Here is a 27,368-nt window from a genome sequence, read left to right on the forward strand (position 1 = left end):
TATTCATTTGTTACCTTGCGTCTCCATTTACTGACATGTACACTTAACATTAGTTCAGAGCTGTCAGACGCTGTTTATAGAGCGATATATAACCTTGTATAACCCAACAGCAACTCAATGACATGCGTGTGCTTATGTGCATGCGCAGCACATGATACTACTATGAAACATGACCACCTACTTACACCTCACCATAAGAGAAGCAGGTCATTTTTCTCACCTTACATCTGCAGTAGAGAACCAGACTCCACCGGTTTACAGCTGAAGATCCTATACAGCCTCACCTGACAGGCGTTGGTCATGTGTTTGTCACTTGTAACCAGCAGATGTGCTAGAAATAATCATATTTGCCTTTGATTTGTTGCTCAGGTCATAATCACATTCAGTGAAACCGGCTTAGATCTTGTGAGGATGTACAGGATACTCTCTTCATACAGTGGATGTTTTTGTATAACCATTTTCCCATTTTGTCACATCTTAGATCATTTTGTCACAAGTTACATAACCAGTTTTTAACCATGTTACTAAGACAATATGATATTTGGAATGATCTATTAAAGCCATTAAATTGTATTCAGTGACAAAAAATTCCAAATGACAAGGCCTTTAATTGGGTAATAGATGGATATTAGGTTAGATTAGATATCAGTGTATATCAGTGGTGTCAGCCTGTCAAGTCTCACTCTGTAATGGTATTCTTAGTAAGACCACATATCTCATGATATTTTAAATGTTTGTTGAGAAGACTTCCAACCATCTAATGATAGAAAACTGAAAACTAGTTAGGTTTAGGCATATTTTAAGATTATCCAACCCTGCTCTCAGTTTAAATCCAAAAACAAAGTCAGTATTGGCTTTCTAACAGGGAGACAGTTTTAAAGGTTTTTGAGAGTGTGTTTTATATAACTGTCACTTTCCATATGGTGTTCCACAGGGTATACTTGGTCCACACATTTTTCATTAAACATACTTCTGCTTAGAGATTGGGTTCAATAGTATTTTATTTACCTACCCTTTTCGGATACTTAACATATTTGCTGTTTAGCTGAATGGCTCCCTGAATGTTTCATTTTCTAAACTTACTGAAAAAGGGAAGAGAAAACTTGGAACTGGAGTCAAGTTGACACAGCTCTCATAACTCAACCCAACTTCCACTCAGCCACTTTAGATGACAACACAGTGTAAGATGTAATAGCTATGCAGATGACATAGAAGTGTTCATTTGCAAGCACCTGATGACCGCATGAAATTAATGCTTTGGTTTGCTCTTTTCTTGACTATGGAAATTATTTTTTTAACTCAGCTACACACAAGCTCAGAAATGAGATGTCACTTGTTTCAACAGATTCATGTACTGTAGATGGATGAAATTCTGATAATCTCCAAAACCAAATCTGATCTGAGTTTTCATTTTTAATTGGCCAGACATGTTTTGATTAATAATTCATTACAGAGAGACACTCTGTTTTTGATCGTAATGTTTTTCAGTTTCAGAGCTTCTTGTCTCAACTAAAAAGCTTAGTGTGATTTTTTCAGATAGGGGAAATGTGAAGATCATGTGCTTGTTTACTCAGTTTATATTCATTCATTCATTCATTAAAAACTCTGAAGCTGCTTTCTCATGTGGTTTCTGTGACTCTCAACAATGAGGAGTCTTTCTCCCTACGCTAACATATTCAGTGAATGAGAATTGTTTGGCTGATATTTTCTACAGTGGGAGTATTGTATGAGTCATGACCTAGAAGAATGGGGACATTTACCTCCCTGATGTGATCAGACAAGGACATATGTGCACAAGAGGTGAATACAACATACATCTGACCGTGGATAAGACATAAACCGACGTGTAGAGACAGCAGGGACAGAGGCTTCTATTAAACAGCATTCCATTTATTCTGTGAACCAATCAATTGCCTTGAAAAGGTCTGTGTTACTTTAATTTGCATTCAGTCCAGCTGGATCGATACAGCTCTGCTGTGGGCTATAGTCTGACACCAATCTGTGTTAGCAAAACACCACGTCTGCTTCCATTAAACAGCCCATGACGTGAGGTGTAGTGATAACAATGCAGAGGAAAAGTCACTTTGGGGGCTTGACTATGTTAAAAGCCAGGCATGCTGCTTGTGTTGTACACCAGACACCAGGGGGGCTCAACTCATGCGATGACCACCAGTGCTCATACTTTTAATTAGTCTATAGTCTCACTGTGCCAATATTAAAGACAGTAACGGAAGATAGTGACATGGATCTAGTGTTCTCCCCCGTAATTTTCTTGCATAAGGAAAAAAGCCAGTCTTACTTTTTTCCAAACAGTTCATCTTGGAGATAGAGAAGCACTTTAGCAGGTGTTCACCAAGCATGCAGTAAAAAACACGGCTTAGTTTTCAGTCTAGGTGAAGGCATTTAAGAAAAGGTCGCATGGGGACGGGTTACAGCTTAAACGGAGCCACTCCACACACTTACATGGCAACCAGCAGGAGAATACACATTAACAGTGTTATTTACCAGTATCATTTACTGCTATGTGCATGTACTGGCTTACACCAATATTTCTTTTCTGATGTTATTTTCAGCTATTTCACCATAGTGAGGAAAACTTTTCATGCATACAGAGAGTTAGAATCAGGTTAGTAAGACTGCATCTGTTTGGTAGATAGTGCTAATACTGTCCCACTTTGTCACTGCAGTAATAGACTGACCCATTCAGTCAAACATTGTCATCGTAGGCCAAAAACAATGTAGTGAAACATCTGCACAAACACAAGACCTGACACCAATCTTTTCTTGCTGTAATCTGAACCTGTGGAAATCTACAGATTGCGACTTTGGCCCCATTTACATGTGTAGTATCTCGATATAATTCACATATTATTTAAAAAACATTTGTTTATGCCTAGCAGTACAGATATATCTCCGTTAGCCAGGCCACAAATCTGATTGTGTTCATCTTGCTTTTCCCGGGCTAGATTCAAACTGGATATGCCTTCTCCAGTGCATCTGAGGCTGCTTATTAACTGCCAAAGACACTAACAGAACAGTATCTTGTGGAAAAAAAACTGCAAATAATAGTTTACTAGCTAACAACTATCCACCAACTAGCACAATGGCCAGTTCTTAGCAGGTCATCTGTGCAAGCAGCTTAGTACAACCACTGTTATCAAGTGCCAGGTGGCAACAAGCACAAGACTTTCCCCAAGATAATATGACAAGAGTAGTATTAGTAAGTAAGGATAAAATAATTGAAATACTAAAAAAATAAAGTACTGAAATATAAAAGTACTACAATATATATAAATAACTATGATATTTTCCTAACCCTAAGTAAGTAGTTCTGGTGCCTCAACTGTTTCACAATATTAAATGACATATCAGTGAAGGTCCGGTACACCTGTCGTTTATACTCTAGTAGTAGGTAATGGACCCATTCACTTGTTTAGGTATCAGGACATGTAACCAAAAGAATGACTCACATGGAATAACACAATGTGGCAACGAAGGCTGTAATTTGAGTCGACGGACCATTATCACAGGGACCTTGGAAATGTCCATTTCACTGTAAATCAAATACTGTATCAGTCCATAGGAGTCATTTATTATGGTATTTATTGGTTATCCAACAGCGCCTGTCTTTGAGCAGGGGTAGCACTGATGGATGATGGATATAATATTAGGTTTCACTGGATTTTCAGTGTCTAATTGGAATATAAAGTGCTTGATGTGACAAACACAGCATATTATCACAATTTATAAGCACATATAGGCCTTATGTCAGTCCCTGCTCTGTGTATCTACTGTGTGTCCTCCCCCTTCCTGTTTTGGCATGCCACCCTATGCCGACCACCCTCTCCCTGCTCTCTCTCTCTCTACATGCATAGCTCGGCTGGTGGGTGTAAAAATAGCCTGTTTGGTGGAGTGGGGAGGGGGTGTTGGTCAATGGTCAGAGAGTTGGAATTAGCATTGAGGAAGAGCTAGCACTGTGCTGGCAGCAGTCACAGGACACAAGTCCAGTTAAGTGCTGTAACAGGGACAAGAGCGCTGAGGCTGAGGCCAAAGGGAAGTGAGGTGTAGCTGGACTGAGGGGGTCGCCCCCCTGGATGGTAGCCTGTGAGGTTTTTAGGGGGAGGGTAGAGGAAGCAGGGACAGAGAGTGGATTATCAGAGTGATTAGATGCGCTCACTTAGATTCCTTCTTTTACGTTCCGATGGGATAGACTTGTAAACCTTGCAGCATGGGCAACGCGGCCATGTGTAAGGTGTGTGGCTCGGACAAGGGCCTGAGGACCACCGGGAGCCTGTCTAACCTGGACCTGAATGCTTTGCCAGACTACTACTGTGTGGAGCATTTTCCTGTACAGCCCCCACTGATGCTGGTAAGAGCCCTCACTGGCAGGTGCAGCCGGCACTTCCAGGCAACAGGGACGCTCCTGAAGTGCTCTTTTTGGGGCATTTTAGGAGATTTTTTATAGATGAGAAGGTTTCAAGTAACTTTTTTAAAGCAGAAACTTTGAAGCACTTCAGCTCTTGACTTTAGAGTTATTTTTATGTTGATACAATCATGGATGGCAGAACTGTTGTTTGTATCTGTTACTGACAAACTGTACAACTTGCATGTAACACCTTGAATTGACCTGGTACATTTTCCAGTTTCTAATGAGAGCATGTGTGATGTACTTTGAACGTCTGACTTCAGAATCAATCCTCGTCTGTATCTTAGAATAGGTATTAATAGACAAATGGTTCAGGTGTTTAGGTTTGGAGCTTGTGTGTATTAGTGGTGTAGGTGTGTGTGGGATGGGGTGGGGTGTTGTTATCTCTCCTCTCCCTTTAAAGGTCAGTGTGACATTTTTGTTCCTAAAGTATCCCTGCACAGCAGCATGTGGACTCTTATGGCTAATTTGAAAAGAGATGTAATGACTTTAGCAGCATGCTGCTACTGCAACTACTGGAAGTACAAGGCAAAAAATATCACTCATTGAGTCTGCTGCTGAGTCTTAATGTGTGGCTCTTCTGCATTTTATTTGTTTCTAAATGATATTTCCCGAATTAAGTGACATTTTTGACCTGCCTTAATGTCTAGTTTTAAGATACTGGAACTTGTTTCTCCGTGCAGCCAAATACAATGCTATGAATGTAGTATCTCAAACTATTTCTGATCATCAAAAATACGTGTTTTAAACTTTTACATAAATAGGGGCTGCTATTGTTTGGCCATATGATAAGCCAACAATAGACTCAAGGTGACCTAGATGTCACACTTCGGAGGGTTAGGACCCAAAAGCATAACACAACTGGACGAGCTTTATTAACAAAAAGCTGAAATTATCCGAAAATCAAGAATCCAACAAAAACCAAGAAGAGCAAACACCAATAAACAAAGTAGAAAGACAAAAGACTAAACAAAGTACCAACTAAGACGAACAAAGTACAACTAATTGAAAACAAGAGGAACAAAAAAACAGAAACGTACCACAGGGTAAAACAGGGATACGCTGGAGAACACTGGAAGGCACTTGACTGGACTGGAGATATACACAGGGAACCACACAGGCGGATTACATAAGGGGAACACAAGGGGAACGCAGGAACGAACTGACAAAGACAGAATGAAGCACACTTCAATGCAAACAAAACAAATAAGGGGATGAGGTGCAGGTGGAGTGAAGCGGGGAAAGGACAGGTGAGGGAAAGGAACAGAAAAACACTGGAAGGAGGGAAAATCACACAATAGGAGGAAAAGAAAAGCAACACACGACACAAGAGGGCAAAACTTCAAAACAAAACAGGAAATCACAGAAACACAACCAGGATCATGACACTAAAATTGTTTACAGGGCTTCATAAGCATCATGATAGTGGATTTGCATGTTTTTACCCTGAAATGATCAAATTTTTTTGTCTTTTTATATTAATGTACTACCTGTCAGCCAAGTTTTTAAACGTTAGCATAAAAATCAACCTGCAGATACTTAAAACACAACATAATTGTCTTTTAGTGATGCAGTTACAAGCAGGGACTATTTTGCAAAGATGTCATTGTTGGTGCATTCAAGTGCTTAAGGAAAACTCTGGTGCCCAAAGCTTACCTACTGAACAGTAGTCTTTAAAGGTAAAGAACTAGTTCACATGATCCGGTATGTAGTACAAACTAATGATTATAACACCATGAACATACTTTAGTATACACACTTTTAGGTTTTATTATACCCTTTTTTTGTCACTTTTGTGAACACACTTAAAGCCTGCTTACAATCAGTATGTAGTTTAGGACATGGCAAGGGTTTACTGCATTACCATTTAAAATAATATCATCTTAACAAAACAAGCTGCAAGCTGCACTAATGGGTCAAAGTTTTGCCCATATAATGATGAACCACCAGATAATAACCACTTGACTTTGCGGTTCCCTTGAGCGCTACAGAGCTTTTTAGATCCTTTCAGTTCATTGTTTTGGTTGTATTAGGGGCTAAATTACAGATTCGGGCTCTTATGAACATTGTTTCCAGCTGCAGCAGGCTGCATGAGTAGCTGGTAAACATTATGGAGAATTTAGCAGCTAAAAAGCCATATATCCTTTTTTTAGATGTAGGTGGAGAACAAACCAGAGCTTAAAGACAGTAAATATTACACTTCTATTCAACAGGTGGACCTGGCCTGTGTGTGTGTTTCATTACCTGTTCAAGCTAATTTCAGCCTGAGAGGTAGAAAATCGTTCGTAAAACTTCTGAAATAGACAGCAGTAGTGGGAATTAACAGGAATAAGAATTAGCTAAAACATTCACAGCGACCCATATGGTCCTTAAAAGTTACATTCAGACTAAATAAAGCGCAGTTCAAACTCTCATATCTCATACCACAGATTTGTAGACCTGAAAAACACCTGAATGGTTGTAGTGTAACTCAGTGACGGGTGCTGTAATTGGCCAGTGTAGGAGGAGGAGGCGGTGACCTGACAGCCTGCAGTGACCCCTGGCAGCACAGGTTCCAGCTGAGCTTCTGTTATCTGATGAGATGAAAGAGAGAGGATGAGAGAAGAGTAAGCAGCAAAGCAGTACAACAAATAGAGCTGGACCGTCGAGTAAATGTGTGCCTGTGTGTGGTGGAGTCAAACATGTTGACCCTCAGCAGTCAGTTTTCTCCCTCGACACACTAAAACGGTCCGTTACACCAGCTGATTAACACGTGAATGGATAATTACAGGAATAAACTGCTGTTTATGGATGTGAGTCCCTGGTGAAAGAATGATAGAGGAACAAGGTCAGCATGCTTTATATGTGACTATCACAAAAAATGACAAAATGTGACTTTAAACAGATAAAACGTGGTGTCAAAGTTCTAACAAGGGATCATGCTTGGATTCTAATTAACTTCAACATCATCGCAACAAGCATCTATAACTGTGAAGTTATTTTAAAAGTTAAGTATCAGTTTGGTGATGTTAGCATGTCTAATTAAGACTTAGGTCAGGAGATCAAAGTCATCAGTCTTCCTCTGGGGACCATGAATGTCTGTACCAAATTTCTCCTAAAATCAAATGTTAGTTTAGACCAGAGGGGTGGACCAACAGACCGACTGACAGATGGTGCCATCCATGGAGCTACTTCACTGGCTCAAAAGAAACCACAAGGTCCATTTGAAAAACCATGATATGCGGTCTTAAATGTTGGCTTATCCACTTAGCCATTATATCCACATTACTGATGGTTATTGATCAGAAATCTTATTGTGTTCATGTTTTGTCCATTAGTTGAGGTATTTGGTCAAAAATAGTGTGATATATGATTTTGTCGCCTCAGTTCAAAATATGGAGGTACAAGGTAAATTTATGTATTTGAATATAGCATATTGTGTGGTAATATAGACTAAAAATATTGCATTATTATTTTAAGGCTATATCACCGAGCCCTAGCACAGATCGCTCTCTGTCCTGCTGGTGGGGGGCTTCAGTGCTATGACAGATAACGTACTGTATTTTTGTAAGTATGAAGTGATGGCATACAGTTTGTTGTCTTCCGTGTTTGTACACCTCTTCTTCTAACGTATTAATGTATAGAAGCAGAAGGTCATTGAAACTACTCTTATTCACTACTGATACTGTAGTAGCAAGGGTGCTCGCTGGTTTTCATGGCACATTCTGTGGCTGGTTTAGAGAGCTAAACTTCCAGAGCACTGAAAGGGTGTTGACTATTGGAACATCAGAGAAAACATATGACTTCCTGGCCTGTTCACAAGCTGCTAAACCGAGGATCACGTTGAGTATAGCCATTCCATTTTTCTCAGCCCCATATCTATGTGCTGGTAACTCTGGTAACACAACCAGCTTGTGAAATCAGCTGGCGTTTTATTTTGTGTAGGTTGCTGGTGTGACATTAAAACTCCTACATCTTCTCGAAAAGGCACATCCCACCCACCTCCTGATTTGGACACGATCTATTCTGGAGAGCTATACGTCTTGACCCATGACCCCTGACCCACTGCACACTGATATACTGTAGCCATGGGCAGCTTTAAATGGCCTGCCATTTTCTCCTTCTTATGAGCTGTAAGTGTAACATTTACAGGGACATAATAAGAAAAATAGTGCTGCACCACAAATGAAGATAGCCAATACTTGATAAATACATATATGCATTGGAAAGGTAATTCTTTAAAAGTCTTCTTTTTAATATATTTTCTGTCAGAATAGTGTGAAAAGAGACATTGTATTGAATAAGAATGGAGAATGGTCCTTCTTACATTATGTACTGTATTTGGAAGTTCAAAGTATATACTGTATACACCTATATTGCTTCAGTTGTAGAAAACCTCGATAAGGACAATTCCCCAGCCCTATGTCATTATATCTAAATTTATCTGAAACAAATAATCCTCCAGGTCCTGCACTGTATGCTAAGAGGTCCACAGGGACAGCTCTGATTGGCTGGAAACAGCCTGGGGACATTTCTGAGTTGTCTTCCAAGGCTGGTCATAATGGTATCGAAGGTAATGGAAACTCAATGAAGGTGAAGGTGGGGTATATAGTTGGACCTACTATAGTTCCAGTTATGTCAGCTTGATGATAATGAATTAGAGCAGGCTATTTATAGCACTCTGCAGGAATACTCTGTAGTATGTGATTATTAATATGAAAGGCTCACGCCTCCGACTGTAAAATAAAAGCAGCCTTTTAATTGGCTAATTGTGGGGGTTTGGCGGTTGTTATGATATCGGCTGCATTGATTGAAGTGATGTTGTAATTGCCAAACAGTGGGTGTGTTCATGGTCTAATGTGTGCAAGGCAGCCCAATGGAGCTTTGAATATCAGAAACACACACACACACACACACACACACACACACACACACACACACACACACATACACACACACAGTGCAGTTGCTAGTAAACACAGATACTGTTATTCCGTCCTGATAGCTCGGAATAGAATGTGCTCCTTCAATCAAATAAACAAGGACACAGCTGCAACTTATGTGTGTGAATGTGTCACTCTGGTTCTGATGTGGGTCACATGTCCTCTTTGAAGTCATTCAAGTTAAAGAAAGCCTTCAAGTTAGAAGTAGGTTTTGGTTTAATTTACGGTGTTGATTAATGGTATAGCAAATGGCAGTTAATGGTAATGCGTTCTGTTCTTGGTATACGTGATGAGAGCATACTCCTATTAGCTTACTTGGCTTTGGCTTAAAGGGACAGTTCCTCTCCAAAATAAAAGACAAAACAAACATATTTTCCCTCTTACCTGTAGTGTTATGTATTGGATTGGATTGGTTTTGGAGATATCAGCTGTAGAGATGTCTGTCTTCTCTCCAATAGAGAAGAACTCAATGTCTTATTCCAGAAATCATGACCCCATTACTCAAGATAATCCGCAGACCTTGTTGTGGGGAAGTTTTACGTAGGAAATTATTTGTTTCTGCCAACTGTATCACTGCGCAGAGGGAAGTGTGCATCTACTTACTGTATGGAAGAGAGGCTAGCTAACTTAGCTAGCTAACTTAGCTAGCTAATGTTACAGCCCGTCTGAGGAGGATACATGTTAACGTCCTGCACCGTCATGACCACGAGCCTTGACTGTGTTTAGATGCCCCTTTCTTGTGCACAGTGATACAGTCCATTACTGTATGTTTGAAAGAAGGCAGACAGCTCTATGGACCATATTTCCAAATTTTGGCAACTCACACCAAAACAATCGAGATGGATAAATAGCACTACAGGTAAGAGGGAAAATATGTATTTTTGATTTTGTGCTAAACTGTCCCTTTAGAGCTGCAGTAATCACTTTTTAGGCACTGGACGGCCAAAGAACTCTAAAACAAGCTGACAGACACAGGGGTGAAATATCTCTACCTCTATAAACTTTATCTCGCTCGTATTTATTTGGAGTTGTGTTTCTGGCCCTTTTACAAATGTCCAATGTTCACTCTCTCTTATTTATATTTGGTTTGCCCATCACCAGTCTGACTCTTTAGCTACTGGACCCTCCTCTATGTCCTCATGTACCTTCTTTTGAAAAAAGCTGCCTGCTGTTGCTGGAAATGAGACTGAACTATTTAGCTGTGAAACTGAAATGTACATTAAGTTACTTATTTTACATAATGTACTTAACTTCATCACATACGTAACATCACATACTTAACCTAACGTAATGTTTCGTATTTAATTTAAGAAAACCATCTTTTCCTAAACCTAACTAAGGTTCTTGTTGCCTAAAACTAACCAAACTGCAAATGTTTCACAACATTCACGTCATAACGTCATATAGCATACGTTATGTCAATGACCTATTGTCATTTAGGTATGAGGATGTGTTGTTCTTATAACACTCTCTCTCTCTCTCTCTCTCTCTCTCTCTCACACACACACACACTCACACACACACACACACACACACCTATAAACCCAGTAGTCAGTTCTATACCCTTCATGTTTCCGTGCTTACTTTACTAACTCTGCTGACAGATAGAAAGCCTTGTTGTCATGGTTACCTCCAGAGAGGGCAGTGCTCATCTCCGTGGTAACTGGGAGGGGTAAGGATGCTCCCAGCCTGGGCACTGGTGTCTAACAGTATGTGTGTGTGTGTGTGTGTGTGTGTGCGCGCGTGTGTGTGTGTGTGTGTGTGTGTGTGTGTGTGTGTGTGTGTGTGTGTGTGAGGGGGGGGGGGATCGGTTTGCATTATTGATAAATCTCCTTACACTCCACAGATAAACTGACTGACTTTGTAAATGAATGTTTGATGCGGTGTGTTGCTGGAGGAGCTTTAGGACTGTGCTTTATCACGCTTGGCAGGTTTGATTGAGTCATGAAGTGATGTGTCTAGACATAAACTGAAACAGACTTATTACAGAATGGACACATGGCACGATTATATGTGATTTTTTTTTTCTTCACTTTATTAAACTACCTATCCCCATTATAAAATCTGCTCTTTAAAACTGGTGAAAGAGCAAAGACCTTCTTGTTTGACTAAGATTTTATTTTTTTATTCCAGTTTATTGCCAACTCACCCCAAACAAGACCTTGATGTGACTGCAGGCTGTTTACAGCAGTTTTTCTGATCTGCACAGCACATTCATAACACTTTCCCATCAAAGAGAGTGACAAACTGACTAAGCTCCTTATGACGAGGATTTATGAAACTATTTCTGTAGGAAGCTGGCTGCCACAATTCTCCCTCTCTCTGTAATGTTAAGTGTTTTCCATAAAAAAGCCACATTTGTCTGAGTCCTGTTGGTCGAAGTGTAACTATAGCAACCCGCCAGTCACAGAACCATGATTAGGGCAAGGTCTTGCATAATGTGACTCTGCAGCCCTGGAGGGAATGTGAGGATATTATCAGCTCCATTGTGGTAATGGCTGCTTTGTGCAGTGCTGCGAGAAAACAATGCTAACCCTGTACGCACATGTACGACATACTGTATATGAACAAGTCTTTCCAGAACTTTTCTATTTCATTGTGAGTGAGCGCGCCTGGGTTCTCCATGCTTTCCATTAGGGACATGCACATTTTACAGCAGCACAGACACAGGTTTTGATTTGGAAAATGCAACGTTTGCAGCGTTATTCATTTATTGTGAGCTCTTCTGAGATCACAAAACCTCACATTCCCAACATACAGTACATTCGAGGTTCAACTGAAATGGCCATATACTGACTAATCTGAGCTGCTGCAGTTAAGAACATCACGCTCTTGACTCCTTAGTGTAGGGTGTAGAACTCAGCGTGTGACCAGATGTGATAAAACGGCTGCTTTTCTGACCTTTTGACTTGGCTGGTGGTGTGTCGGTTCAGTGTGATCACTTTATTAAAGCACTCACCAGGATGAAAGTGCTAGCCTAGCCCCATTAAATCTGCAAGTAATGCCATGTGCGGGAGTATGAATAGATGCTAGTATGATAGTACCTTTTCTAATGTTGAAGCTGTCCAGGGGGAAGGTTCGACCACCAAATTTCTCTAATATTTTATAATGGAGTCATTTCCTGACATTGTTCCTGTCATATGGCTTCCTCAAAGCTTGGCACACTGAGAAGAAAGTTTGATGAGCCATAGAAGCACTGGCAGTGTTTCCCATAATGCACTGGCTCACGTTTATGTCACGAAAGACTTGCATTGCTCCTTTAATGAATTGGGCAGTGTGGTAGAGGGAGAGAGAGAGAGAGACGGACAGATGTTGTTGATCAGAGCAGAGAGGAAAGTTGAGCAGAGAAGTTGTCCAGTGGCAGTAAATGTACAGTACAGCTTACACCATTACACCATGAATAAACTCTGCAGCTCCTCAATACACAAGAGGAACTTATGTAAGAGTGACAGCTATCTCTGTCCTTGCTAATATCCATGCTATCGCTATCCATGCTAATGATGTTTATCTTGCTAGAACGTCAGTCTGGTTGCGATGTGAATGAATTACTTACGACTATTGACCACATCCCCATTCTCTGTTTGAGACAGAGCTTTACAGTAAGTGGGGGAATTTCCCTGTTTACCCTAACCATCATGGGCCCCTGAAGCCCCGTTTTTTGTTGTGAAACAATAGTAAAGCACAATCAGCTGTTATTATAAGGGGTGTACCCTGCATTATTACATGTGGTCTGCCTAAAAATGTACAGGGTTTATATTCCCCAACATGTGTTGATGGTCAGTAGGTGCCCCTTATATCATCTATGCCCCTGGGCCCCCTCCAGATGGATCCGCCCATGTTAATGAGGTATTAGTGTTCAAATATGTAGTTTTTGAATATACGACAGAACTCATGAATCTTAAATTCAGCTGCACCATCTATCTCTAAGTCTCTGCAACTTGACTATAGTGTTTGTGGCTTTGGTGTTAAACTGCTGGTAATGTAAACTTCAAGGTGATTGTGGCGATGTTGCAGAAAGCTCCTGTAGCTGTGAGTCTGAGTGATGCAGTGCAGTTCTCTGCAGCTGACTGCAGGTCAGCCAGAAACATTAGTTGGGACGTGTGTGAAGCAGACATCAGTGCTGCAGTGTCACTGCTCATTTCATACATCATCAGTGCTGCATTCTTCTGTGTGAGGACATGTCAGCAGGGTCATGCTGTAGGTGACTGAGCCTGGGGCAGACTGTGATAAAGGAAAGGACACTGAAAAAGCTTACTAATAGAAAAATGACCTCGCCAATGAGAGACCATTCCTCAGCTAGAAAACAAATACTGATTAGCAAGTAAGTGAGTCTCCACCATCCTCCGTGTGGTGCTACAGTATCTTTGTATCTGAACTCTGACCTCCCTGTGGAAGGAGTAACGCAGTTTGAATGCAGTAAAAATAAGCATCAGACGGTGTTTTTCCACCACAGGAGCAGAGAGCTGGGAGCTTTGAACAAGCTGTGAGTGCGAGCCAGGATTTAGCTTTAGTGAAGGCACTGAGAGGAAACTGCTGAATCATTCTGCCTCCTTACAGTCTTGGTCTGTATCCAACTGCTGCACAGTCAGTATCCAAAAACAAACAGGGGACATGTCCTTCCCGAATCACGGGCATGCACATTATTTTGCACCAGGGAAAATAATCTGTCTAATTATTGCACAAAATGATTTATTGTGTGATTCTGCTCACTTCCAATTTTAACCTTGAAGAAACCAGTTTTTCCTCTATAGATGACTTAATGCATCCATGTTACCAATTTATTTTAGTTTATTTTTTCTTTTATTGCAATGTACAGGACAATGCACAATACATTTGCTATATTGAAATAGTGATATATTACTTTCAGTTCATTTTTCACTCTGGTTTATACAGATTATGTAATGGTTGCATTGATGTCGTATTTGTCTGAGACCAGGTTGTGACACAGTACGAGAAGTGTGACAGTTTAGTGAATGGAATTGTTTTATGGGATATCAGTGTAGTATTCATATTGTTGCGTACCTTGTTCATGTTCCAGTGGTTGTAGCTTTTGCATGTTTCAAGTATTGTAAGAATCTGGCTGTTTGATTCCATGTCAGGTTAATGGTTCTTCATCATGGCTTTACAGGAAAAATACTCATCTATCATTTAATAGCCATTAAACGGGGATTGCTTTGAGACTCATTCAGCTGGAACGACTTGGTTACAATTCTGTTTGACAGCCAGTGACAAAATATGAATGTCGTTTGGACATAATGTGAATTTTTTTTAAAAAAATGTTTCTTCTGTCTCCTCCAGTCGGACAGTAACACCAGTTTCCTGCGAGCGGCGAGAGCAGGGAACATCGACAAAGTTTTGGAATATCTGAAAGGGGGAGTGGACATCAGCACCTGCAATCAGGTAGGAGACAGATAACACCGTTCACTCACACACTCCCTATCAAGCACAATACAGACAAAAAACTATGTCTTTGATTCGTGGGGGAAGTGTGCAGAGACATTGTAAAAGACCATGTAAAACACAGTGACAATAGCCAACTTCATTTAATCCCAATAAGAAACAACACAACACAAACTCCTATGAAACAGGTCACAGGAAACACATATCATCAGGGGAACAGACTTTGACACAACACTGGAGACGCCCTCCATCAAGTGAATGTCCGTCTGTCCCTCAGTTTCTCTCTCTCTCTCTCTTCACCTTCTTTGCGTACTCCATCAGCGGGCATCTTTTTCTTTTGCAGTGTAGAGTTTCCACAGTTATTCCAGTTGTTCCACTGTTACCTGGGCATTGTGACCGGGGGAAACAATGTATCTTCCTGTTTTAGTTGTGCGATTGCACACGTGCTTCCTTAGTATGGTGAAAAATTCCACTGATGGCAGACCTCCAAATAGCATTGTGAAAGCGAGACTTAAAGGACACCATCTATACGTGGATAGTGTCATTTTCTCTACAGACATTATACAGTGAGTGTTTACTTCAGAATACAAAGTACAAAAGTTGTCTCTTGCAGTTTAAAAGGAATGGAGCCATTGCTGATGATATTAGTAACCCCTGTTATTGTCCTTCTATACCAAGTCAAAGTGCAGGCCTTGTAAAAGGTCTCTACATAGCATTAGACTGTTGGAATTTATAATATAACATAGACAAACAACTGGTTTGGTCTCCATCACTTCCTGAGGAACTGGTTATTTAGCTGCTAAATACTCCTCTATGTTCATCAGCTGGTTGCTATCAGTGTCTGTCTGTTGTTTATTGCTAAACTTATAGGTTTATCAGAGCCTTTCAGCTACTGCTGTTAATGGAAACGATGCTAACGAGAGTTAGCAGGGCATATACTGAAACACAAAGCTAAAAAATGCTAAAACGCTGTAAAGAACTGAGGAAAACTGCAAAGTTGGTAACGCCCCTACATGGGACTGTTGCTATATGCAACATCTTTGACATTTCACATAGTCATTTTGATCCATTTTTGATATTAAAAAATATTGATAGTGCAACTTTAACTCAGCTGTTATGTGAGTCCAATGGTTCTTGCTACCTAATTAGCCTACAATCCACAGAATGTATTATTCTAAGTGCTAATGTGCTCACTTTGTCCACCTCTGATCTACATATACACATTATGTATTATTATCGTCAAAAATGGCTCTGCATTCTTGTAGTGGAGAGGACTGTGTTTGACCAGGGAGAGTTTATTTACACCTGCTCATTATCTAGTCTCCTCTAAGTCCATTAGCATTCCAGGAATGGGGGGGGGGGGGTGAAACCTGATAGGATGTAAACAGTCCTGTCCTGGCAACAGTCATGAGGACCAGTCCAGTAAACAAAAGTCACACTGAGTACACACGATTTACTGGTGACTCTGTGGTGTGCAGAGACTTTGATTGAGCTGATGTGGTAGGAATGATGTTGGCACAGACTGCTTTTGCCCTTATGTTTCTGTCCCACTGTCTAGTAAACGTGGAGCAAAGGGTCAGGGTAGCCTTAAAGCAAAGGAGGTGTAGAACTGATCAGATAGGTTTAAATAGCAATCATAGTAAATATCATATGTCAAACTAGCACGTGAAAAGAAAATACACATCTTGTAGGACGTTCTTGGGAAAGTGGTTTTAAAATATTTGACTACTTTAATGTTTTATAGTGGATTGATACATTATCCTGTCACACATCATAATGGCCTGTTCTGACATTTGCATCAAGACAACAAAGCACAAGAATGGGACATTCAAATGTTTTTGTGTCATAGCGCACATCCTCTCTTTCCATTTTGGATAAGCTGACCAAACTTCTCAAAAGTTTTCCGCCTTGCGTCCGTCTGTAAAATCAAACTCAGTGTAAAGCAAGCTTCACTTAACTAACAATTAGCAGCAGTTAGTGACTTCAGTGTTCCAAGAGAAGAGATGTGTGTTACAACCCTCCCCTGGTACTTTTGTATCAAGGTGCCACTCCGACATTGAACGTGAGGGGTTTCTTTTCTTGCGACTAATGCACTGCTGCTAATGCAACAAAAACTTGGTCAACTAAGATCAAGGGGGCAGCCCTAGTAGGGTCAAGTTAATCTATGACTTTCACTTTTCAATAAGAACTAACAGGATTTATTTGAACTGCTACACTCATTTAAGTCCTGTGGTATATCTCAAGTGGTACCTTGTGGGTGCATTAAAGGTGGTTTATATCAGCTATCAATATAAATAATTCAGGTTTTCTAAAACTAAACTGCCAGAGAGGTTAGACAGAGAGTTAAAGACATCATTGATGTTTGACCATGAGAACACCTTGAGGTTTTTGTCGTGCACACACACACACTCACACTTCATGTGCAAACACATTTCACTCAATCAGGCAAAGAACCATTATCATCGGTCAAAACTTACACCAACGCAGGTTCGACACCCATGGGACCTTAATGATTCCATTACTGAGATGGAGTGTTAGTGTTGGTCCGTAGTTACTGTAGTAAATGCTTTTTGATAGGACAGGGGACTTTCATGTCTCACTGCTAATAATAATAATATCAGTGTCTAGGGATAGAGGGTGTCCTACTATACACACTGTAAAGCAATTTGTGACGTTGGGCTACATAAATAAAAACTGATTCAAGGGTGACAACTGTTAACCAGGTATTACAGAGCCTATTCAATCCCTATCCAAGCCTGGAATTCCAGAGAAACCATCTCCATTCACTGTCCATGTGATGTGGATGAAAGCTTTGGAAAAATCGAGTAAATGGACCTTGATATAAGCTTGATTTGTACTATTAGCATGATCAAGAATGAACTTAAACTTTCAAATATCATTCTTATCAACAATCATGTTTGTGTAATAAGGTGTTGCTTGACCACTTTAGCATCTATAAGCTCATAGTTTGATTTTCTTGCTCGCAAATTCCATTCTTAACAATCATGTTGCACCTTTCTTCAAGCATTAAACAGCAGACAGTCACTATTATAGTAGTGTCTAGACTAGGAAGCGCTTTGTGGAAGCTGATGGGGGTCCAAATAAAGAATAGAGGCGGACACAAACACTCCAAACTAAAAGAGTGCGGTCAGTATAGTGACGATCTCATCCAGGCTTAAAGCCAAGATGGCAGGGAGAAGATAATGAAAATGGGGGATTTATTCATCTCATATAATGTGACGCATGATCATAACATACAGAAGTAATCTGCAGATGCACTGGTTCAAGATTAGATTTAACTTTTCTATGAATGTGGGTTTTTGAGCCTCAACAACGGCCAAAATATGGCCTGCGACTGAAGTGCTTTTTGCCAAGTCCATTGCCAGAAATGCATTATTTGAATCCACAACACAGCCCACTCTCAAGGTACCAACATTATACAACAGTTGATCTTACGTCAATAGGTACTCGGTAGTGGACCAAACTGAAGAAGTTGTTGATCACTCGCAACCCCATGCCAGCTAGTTAAGAGGAATACAGTGTCGGCAGTCATGGCTGTAAAAAAATCAAAAAAAGACAAAGCAGTCAATAAAATAGGTTTTTAAAAAAACTGTAAATAACCACAACCACAAGGTCCTCGGCACACAGTCATAAATGTGCAGTAAAATATTGGGCTGATGGGTCCAGTTGTATGCAATATTAACTGCAGACACATGCACACATACAGTACACACACACACACTACAAAACTGTGCTTTGATGCTCATTATAGCTTAATAACATACTGCACTGATGAGATGGTATTTACTCTGATTATAACAGCTTCGCTCCCCTGAGACGACTCTAGCACTACGAAATTAGTTTTTCAGCACAACCCACTTGCATTGCTTTAAAATTGATAGCTAACAGATCTAGCAGATGATTGGGAATTGTCTCTTAAGTTATTGTGTTCATGTGGGCTGACAGAATGAGGTAACAGATAATGTGGATAGAGGCGTGGGAGGACATGCCATGGTACATGATGAAGGGGTTGGTGGGTTCTTGGAGGTGGATGGAGGGCATGGTGGAGGGGGTGTACAAAGATCTATAGGGTCCCTCAGGGTTATGGTAGAACTGGAGGTTGTTCTTTTATGAGTGGCAGCTGCTTATGTTTCATATTAAAGGAAAACAGAAAGTATATCATGATTTTGCATACAGAGTATTCATTTATTAGAACGTTGTGAATCACCAACATGCAGTACATTTGAGATTTGAATATATATTTTGTGACAGCGAACAAAAAGTCCCTCCCCGACCACATGGGAATATGGTGTTGAAATAGCATCTTTTATCATCGGACTTCCTCTGTCTGTGGACGTCCTGTGGGTCAAAAGACACAGGAACTCATTCATCTCCGCAGCCTCAGAGACGCAGCTGAAAAATAGCTGTCTGGTCTTTTATGGGGGAACAGTTGACAGGTGCTACTTCAAACACTGCTGGATGCTTGTTCTGAGATGAAAACGGTGTATACAGAAACCAGGAGTTAGCAGTTATGATCCGTCCTGCTGTTCCACTGATGTCCTACATTTTCTTTACATGCTTTGATGATGATTATTAACCATCATTACGATCCAAGGTAGACAAACCAAGAACTATGAGATTCTTAAACAGTTATATAAAGCCACAAGTCCATATGATATCAAGTTTTAAGAAAAGCATGTCTGTGGAGAAGCACTACACTACCCATAATCCTAAAGTGTAACAATGATCTGAGGCTCTGTTCTCTTTTCTATCTAAGCTTTTCAGCTCCTCCTTTACTTTTTGACATTTTCATCTGATCTTGCTGTTGTTGATTTTGTTGATGTTGTTTTTTATTTATAATAAAACCGTTTTCAGACATTACCGTGGCCTAAGGCAAAATATAGATAGATAAAAAATCTCAGAACCAACCGTAATAGTGAAGTACAACCAGGGGAAGTGGTATATATATCTGTTGCTTAATCATTGTATTAGAAGGTGATACATGTGAAACTTTTAACCTGGTTAGATGACAACAATGAGCGATAGAAAGGTAGGGCTGGTGAAGAGGTCTGTCCGGCTCAACAATGCGGCGACCCGCCGGGATTTGTCCCGGCGTGCCAGATGGCCAGTCGACTGCTGCTTGGTATCGGATCAAATCCAATTTTTGTGGTATCGCCCACAAAAGTACTCCCCAAGACCTGTAAACACACTTTAATGTGTAAATTGGAGAAACCCATCAATAATTTAGCCAAAACACACTGTAACAGATGACTTCCCCATACAAATAGACATGTAAGCCTTTCCATTTAAAATCAAGAAACAGCAGACAGAGCTGGAATTTATAATCTGCTTTGTTACTGACCTCAGGGTAGTGAAAACTGAAACATAGTCAGATGATTCTGGGACAAACATTGGCTCTCTCTTTGGGATCCCACAGGGAGCCTCTGTAGGGACCCTAGGAGTCTAGTGGGACCATCGGCCTCAGGGGGCTGTGTGATGACGGTTAGTTTGGCTGTGATGGAGGAAAATTACTTATCGACTCAGCAGCTCTTTTTATACTGCAGCCTAATGCTCATGCTAGGGTTATTAAATCAGCACTGGGTCATTCTGGAGAGGGGCAAACTGGCCCCAAATGCTATCTATTGTTTTCCTTAAAGAGATAAAAGAAAGAAAGGGAGGCTGTTAAAGAGGCAACGTTCAGTTTAGTTGTTCAGCTGTTTTCAAATGTCTTCACTGTCATGTTACTCTTACAGCTGCACTAATCAGTATTATTGATATTAACAATGAATGACGTGACTGTGGGTAATGTAAAAGGTGTTACTCATAGTTTACAACCCCACAGAGGATCATCACTAAGAAGCTCTAAGAAGGCTTTAAGCCTCTTTTAGCTCATTGTTTTGGTTTTACAGCCTTCAAACACCGCTCACTTAAACCTTGTTTTTAGCACCTTCAAAAACAAAACACTCTATTAAGTCCATTATGTATACCTACCTGGAACACCAGACAGTAAAAGATAGCACTAGGAAAGAAACTGGTGCAATTAGTAGCTAAAGACAGACACAGTCATCTCTGGAGTTGGTGGAAACCAACACAGAGCTAAAAGGAATACGTTACTTAAAGGATTTTGTTCCATGTCTGCTGAATGTGTAAATAGGCAACTGTTTGCTTGCTTCTTTGACCCCAAGTGGCCAAAGATATCAAATAATGCAGTTTTGCAACTGTGAGTATTCACCACAATGCTTCAATATGTTTATATGCTATTAGCTACTGTTTGCTAATGGCTCAAGTACTAAAGGTAGCAAGCAAGGCTAGGATGTCATATACAGTCTGGTCAGTGGCTCGAGACTGTAGTTGCTTCTCTAGTGTCATTTCTTGAACTGCCCTTTGAGTTCAATAGTATAAAGAGCAATAAAAGTCTGTGTTGGGCTGGGTCGGGTTGGGTCGGAGTAGCTGGATGTGTCATGCATAGAACTGACTGGTGGTCAAGTCCCACCAGTGATCGAGTCTCAAGATTGACACAGATTTAATGTTACTTAAGTAAGGTAACTCACATACATTACATAATTAAAGTCACATACTGTAAGTGACATAATATTTAACCTGAAGCATGAGCTTTTCCTAAACCTTACCAAGTAGTATTAGCGCCTAAACCGACCAAACTGCGAGTGTTTCACAACATTAACAGCAGTTCAAAAGTCATTGTATTTCATATTATGTGAAATGTTTGTTAGCAAACTTTATTTTGAAAGTCTGGCTGGACATTTTGTATTATTGGTAACTTGACCACAGAGCCCTTTACATACAAAACTAGAGCATCCAGGCTGCTGACCAAGCTGCTGTATTTGACCAGTTGGGTTTTCCATAACAAACTAATGGTTGATAATGTGTCAAATGTTTGTTTTCAGATTTGTCCACTGCTCCCAAGTGGAAAAATAATAATAATGTAGCTTTAAACTATATTTAATATGTACTTCCTTGATTAAAGCAAACTTATTTAGAGTGTAAAGTAAGTCTAGATATCTCTCTACGTCCTGACACTTAGGTTTGTGTGGTACTCTCTCACTTTGTGTATTGAGTCACATCTCGGCCAAGCAAGCCCCTCCCATCTCCACCCTGCCAACCGAGCAACACATGACACTCGAGAGCCCAATACAGATATTAATAGAGGTCATGAGTGATTTAAAACTTGGAACTTCAAACAGCACTTCTCTGAACTACCCTGGATGTCTAGTCATGGAAAAGTCAGTTGTCATTATTATTGCCAGTAGAAATATATCAAGTCTTTAATAGAAAGACAAGCTTCTGTACGCTTGTTTAAAATGTGTTTCTGTTCCATGTGGTATTTTAGAATGAATCCCCCATAAATGTATTGTCTCAGCCATCACCAATCAATACCAAAGACATTGATATGTGACTGAAGGGATCGATTGAGAATAAAAATAAGAGGATGTTTGCCTGACCTACACACACACACACACACACACACACACACACACACACACACACACAAACACACACACATGCACACTCGCACACAAAACTATTTTTATCTTCATACCCAGAACTGGCTCCTCTCCACCACAGCATAACATGGCACAACATCTAACCCAACTTTGATTGCCAGCTTTGATATTTCAGTCCCTCTCTGCACTTGTGAGAGTAAAGAACAGCCACTCACAGAGAAAGAGAGGCAGGCTGGTTTAGTTATGGACCAGGAGGAGGTAATCCCTTCTCTTTCCATTTGGATCTGTCTTTGTTTTTTGTTGATATTGGGTTTTCGGACGTTAGGACTGACCTGTCCCCCCTTGTCTTTTTTTCCAGAATGGTCTTAATGCACTCCACCTGGCAGCCAAGGAGGGACATGTGGATCTGGTCCAGGAGCTGCTGGATAGAGGTGCAGCGGTGGATTCAGCAACGAAGGTGGGTTATCTGAGCTTCCCACTGAGAGAACTCCTGTCTGGGAAAAGTCAGGGAAACTCCTTGTGGGGAAGCTGAACACACAGTTCACACTCAATTCATAAACAGTATTTACAGTAATGTTTGGAGACATCAGTGTTTACTGGAGGGTATGACAATGTACAGTGAAGTTCTTCTTTTTATTATTATCATCACCTTTATATTATCTATGGCGTTACTTTACAAACTTAATCTAATAAAAAAAAAACAATGATTCATTTAATAAACCAAACATTATTATGTTGATACTTTTCAAGTATTTAACGTCTGATGGGGATATTTTCAATTTCATACTTTCAGTGTGAAACTTTTTCTGCCATATTTCCCACAAGTGTTCCACCAATAGAATCAAACAGGGAGTCATTTTGTACACAGCCAATAGCCGTTTAAACTATCTGCCTCGCTAACTGTCATTAAAATGTAAATACAATGACTAAATACAAACACCTACACTGAGTGGTCTCAGAGCCATCATGGCTGTGCCTGTCAGGTAACAAATACACTTGTTTCACTCTGGTTCAAATCTCATATTGGACAAATTTGACATTAATAACCATATCAAAACCAGACTGCAGGATGCTGTTCAGTGTCCGACTACAAACTGACTTTTTGGAACTGTTAAATTTAGACAAATCTTACTTTTCCTTATTTATTACATACCTTTCTTTCAGAGCATTTGATTAACAATAATTAGGAAAATCTGTGATAGTCTCTAACCAATAAAGGCCTGGTCACATTAGCATATAAAACAGCAATAGTAAAGAGTAAATCAATCCATTTCAGTGGATCTGCTTTGCAGAGCCAAAAGAAATCTGTAAATTTGGGCACCAATAGTAAATACACTGACAGTGCTGACATATAAGGGAATTGAGAGCTAGAGAGTCCAAACGCAATAAGCTATGATAGCTCATTAGCTGCGTTGCACAATCCACTTTATTTAAACCTCTGCTCAGCTGGAATATAAACAACAAAATAAGAAACTTGACTTGAATGAAGTGTGTTAACTTATTGTCCCGTTAGCAGAAAGCCAACAACATACCTAGCTCCCCTGGCATCAGACTATGTAGAAGTTCATCATGAGGCAGACTGATCTTAGATTCTACTCTCAACCACAGCTGCGTGTTAGTAATAGATTCATTAGCCTTCGCTAAAATAAAGAGTTAAGACTGTGACTCATCAATACTGTGAGCTGCACACTTCACTCACTCCACAGCTGAACCGTTTAAATTCACAAATAGTGTCCTTCATTAAGGTTGGGTCATTATTTTTGTAAGTAAATGCTTGTTCTCATTTTCCTTTTATGTATTTCATTTGTCCAGAAAGGAAACACAGCACTTCACATATCCTCCCTAGCGGGTCAGGCTGAAGTGGTGAAGCTCCTGGTCAAACGAGGAGCCGACATCAACGCACAGTCTCAGGTGAGCCTCTCCACTCTGCTCTGCCTTTGACGGTTGTACCGCCCGTATTACTCATCACAAATATCATGTTGGAGAGCAGTGAATTTATTTCAAGCAGTGTTTGGTTGAATAGCTCCATGACCTGTTGTTGATTGGTAACCTGCTATATTTGCCTGTGTGCTGTAGAATGGCTTCACTCCTCTGTACATGGCCGCCCAGGAGAATCACCTGGATGTGGTGCGATACCTGCTTGAGAATGGAGGCAACCAGAGCACTGCGACAGAGGTGAGAGGACCCTGCTATGGAATCACACATACAGCAAACTGTCACTGATTAATAAGCACTGAACACAAAGAAGATTTGAGGCTGATTTGGCAGTATTTTGCAGGTCATAAAGTATTTGACATATTAAGATTTTGACTTGTTGATGGTGCTTTATCAGAATTCAGGGGCCAAAGATTGATGCCAATCTATCCAGTATTTGTTGAGACACAAAGTGGTGGACTGACCAACAATTCCATCACCAGAGTCCTGCTGCTAGCATGGCTAAAGAAAACTCATTTTGTGTTATTCTCCCCTTGTTGATAATTGAGACTTTGAATTGATGATGGTGCTAAATAAAAAGTGATTTCCAAACGTATTAGGACTCTGGGAACAATTAATGTCCGTACAAAATTCTATGGTAATCTATCCAGTATTTGTCACGACATTTAAGCATTTGTCGATCAAAGTTAAAGGTCCCATATTGTAGACAGTGACATTTCCTGTCTTGTTTTCTCATAAAGCAGGTCTAGGTGCTGTATAAATACTCCACAGAGAAATTCTGCCTGCGAAGGTCCATGCAAGCTGACCAATCAGAGCAGACTACCACTAAACAGGCACTAAAACGGAGCATTGAGACAGAGCATGACTAGAATGCTGCAGCAATGGACAGTGTGAAAGAAGTAATGTGTTTTTTGAATACAAAAGCATTTATTTTCTACATTTTTTAGTAAAAATTTAAAATAAAAGTATGAACCTTAAAATAAGTATCATATGGGGCCTTTAACCAACAATTAGTAAAACTTATCATATTTAGAAACTTCCATGGCTGAAACATTTCCAGAAAGCGTTATAATGTATATAATTATATATAAATTAGAGTATATATTAGGTGTTAAATATTACAATAAGACTTCCTCAACATTCCCAGATGAAGGATTTCTTGATACCAGATGTAACTAATTCTCTTAACCTCTCTTCTCCTCCCTGTCTTCCCTCATCCAGGATGGTTTCACCCCTCTGGCCATTGCACTCCAACAGGGCCACAACCAGGTGGTCTCTATCTTACTGGAGAATGATACTAAAGGAAAGGTCCGCCTGCCGGCCTTGCACATTGCTGCCCGCAAGGACGACACCAAGTCAGCCGCCCTGCTCCTCCAGAACGACCACAACGCTGATGTCCAGTCGAAGGTATGCCCACAGCGCCGTCTGTATCTGATGCGTTGGCATGTGTGGAAGTCAAGCTACTGTGGTGCTACGAGTCTGTGCCAGTATGTCTAATCTGTGTCTTTTATGAAGTGTTTGGATTGTATGAGGTTGTAGTGGATTTGACTATGTAGGATCTGGTGATATTTTAGGAACAGGATGCAGAAGGTAAAATGTTGAACACCGGTCTACCTCTCTTTTAAACGTCAATGGTTTTAGAATACTAACACTGGGGATCACCCAGGGGTGCTGTGTAGACTCTTTGGATGGACAGACCTCGTTTACATCTGCTATTAAAATGTGATCTCTCTCTGGATACGTGATCCTGATAATCATCAGTCTGATCACGCTCTCTGCAAAGTGGGCGAGTAAAGCTGATAACAAACAACTACTTAGAAGGTGATGTCACAGTCCAGTTGTGTAGCATTCTTCTGTGTGGGCTGAGCTGTAGTTGTGGTAATGACATTACGGCCCGTGGTGATGACGTCAGTACTCTCATAGATGAGGTTTCTACCCACAGTTATGATTTCTAAGCCTGTAGCAATGACATTCCTACCTACCCAAGGTCTTCACAATTTCTAAACATAAATGTAATGTGTGGGCACACAGTTCTACCTATGGTTATGATCATTCTAATTCTCAGCTTTGAAATAAACTAAACAAAATGATTTGAATCAGTAAAATGATATATAAACCTCTTCAAGAGGCAACTGTGGTTTAATTTAACGTCCCCATGAAGACAGTGTTGGATTACTGTTCACAAACACAACTTTATATTTTTCTACAAAAAAACAAAAACAACTTGTGATCAGGCAAACGTGATCTGTAGCGGTAACTTTGTTACTAAAGTAACCGCCAGCGACTGCTACATGTAGCTGCTGTTAGCTCAGTTCAGCTCAGTCACGCAGCAGTCTTCTCCAGGGCTGAACGGTTCCATCCCAGTCCAGCTGTGTTCACTGGAAGCTGCCGTCAGCTGTCAGTCAGCTGATCGCTAGCTCTATGGCGGGTGACATAGCATACATTTAGAACTATTGGCTACTATAAACTACATTTAAATATACAAATCCCTCCCTAGCTGTCTGTTTTTTACAGGAAACACGTTACTATGTCGGAGGAAATGTCACTCGACTGGCCATTTAATGGGAACTTTTGTACGACCACAAGCTTTCCTCAACCTCGATCGAGGTGATTTTAGTTGCTCAAACTCAGAAGCTCAAAGAAATGTTTCTTTACAAAATCTGTAGGTACACCAGATCAGAAGATAGTTCCTTACCCAGGTCACAGCAGGTGTGAAAGGGTCCTGTAAAATATTCATGTATGATTTTGTGTGTCAGAAGACCACATATATGCCGTGATATACTTTCCCATGTAACAGTGTTCCTGTGTATTGTGTGTTGGAGTCTCCATCAGTCTGTCTGTGCATCTCTCTATGTCTCTCTTCCTCTCTCTCATTCAGTGTCTCTGTGCCTGCCACGTCACCCCTGGTCCTGCCACTAACTGGGTCTCTCCCTCTTTTTCCTTCCTTACTTTCAATGCTACCTCTCTCACACTACCTCCCCCATCACCCCCTCCTACCTCGCTGCGCCGGTGTCTAAGTGTAGCACTGTCCACTGCATGGAGTGTGCCACTGTCTGCAGGTTGTATGGTGGTGATATTTAAGGCTGCATGCGACCGATCGGGGGGGTGGAGGTTGAATTTACGATTGCTTTTCGACCATCTGCAAGGGATTGGAGGGGTTAACATGTCATTTCGGTATTGGTGGGAATTCACAGTTACCTGAACGCTGATCTTTACTTGTGA

General features: G+C 40.5%; 1 protein-coding gene across 1 annotated transcript in view; it reads left to right on the forward strand.

Annotated features, from left to right (window-relative positions):
- Nucleotides 1–4,155: 4,155 nt before the first annotated feature.
- The window catches only part of LOC311252105 (ankyrin-2-like), an 89,093-nt gene continuing 65,880 nt past the window's right edge, over nucleotides 4,156–27,368 (forward strand). Inside the window, exons 1-6 of the mRNA XM_084344944.1 lie at nucleotides 4,156–4,369; nucleotides 14,647–14,748; nucleotides 22,570–22,668; nucleotides 24,024–24,122; nucleotides 24,288–24,386; nucleotides 25,368–25,553. Coding sequence (XP_084201070.1) covers nucleotides 4,229–4,369; nucleotides 14,647–14,748; nucleotides 22,570–22,668; nucleotides 24,024–24,122; nucleotides 24,288–24,386; nucleotides 25,368–25,553 — 726 coding nt within the window. The 5' untranslated portion in view covers nucleotides 4,156–4,228. The remainder of the gene's footprint in view (nucleotides 4,370–14,646; nucleotides 14,749–22,569; nucleotides 22,669–24,023; nucleotides 24,123–24,287; nucleotides 24,387–25,367; nucleotides 25,554–27,368) is intronic.

The sequence above is a fragment of the Pagrus pagrus genome (assembly GCF_965226575.1).
Source record: "Pagrus pagrus genome assembly, chromosome: 22".
Lineage (NCBI taxonomy): Eukaryota > Metazoa > Chordata > Actinopteri > Spariformes > Sparidae > Pagrus > Pagrus pagrus.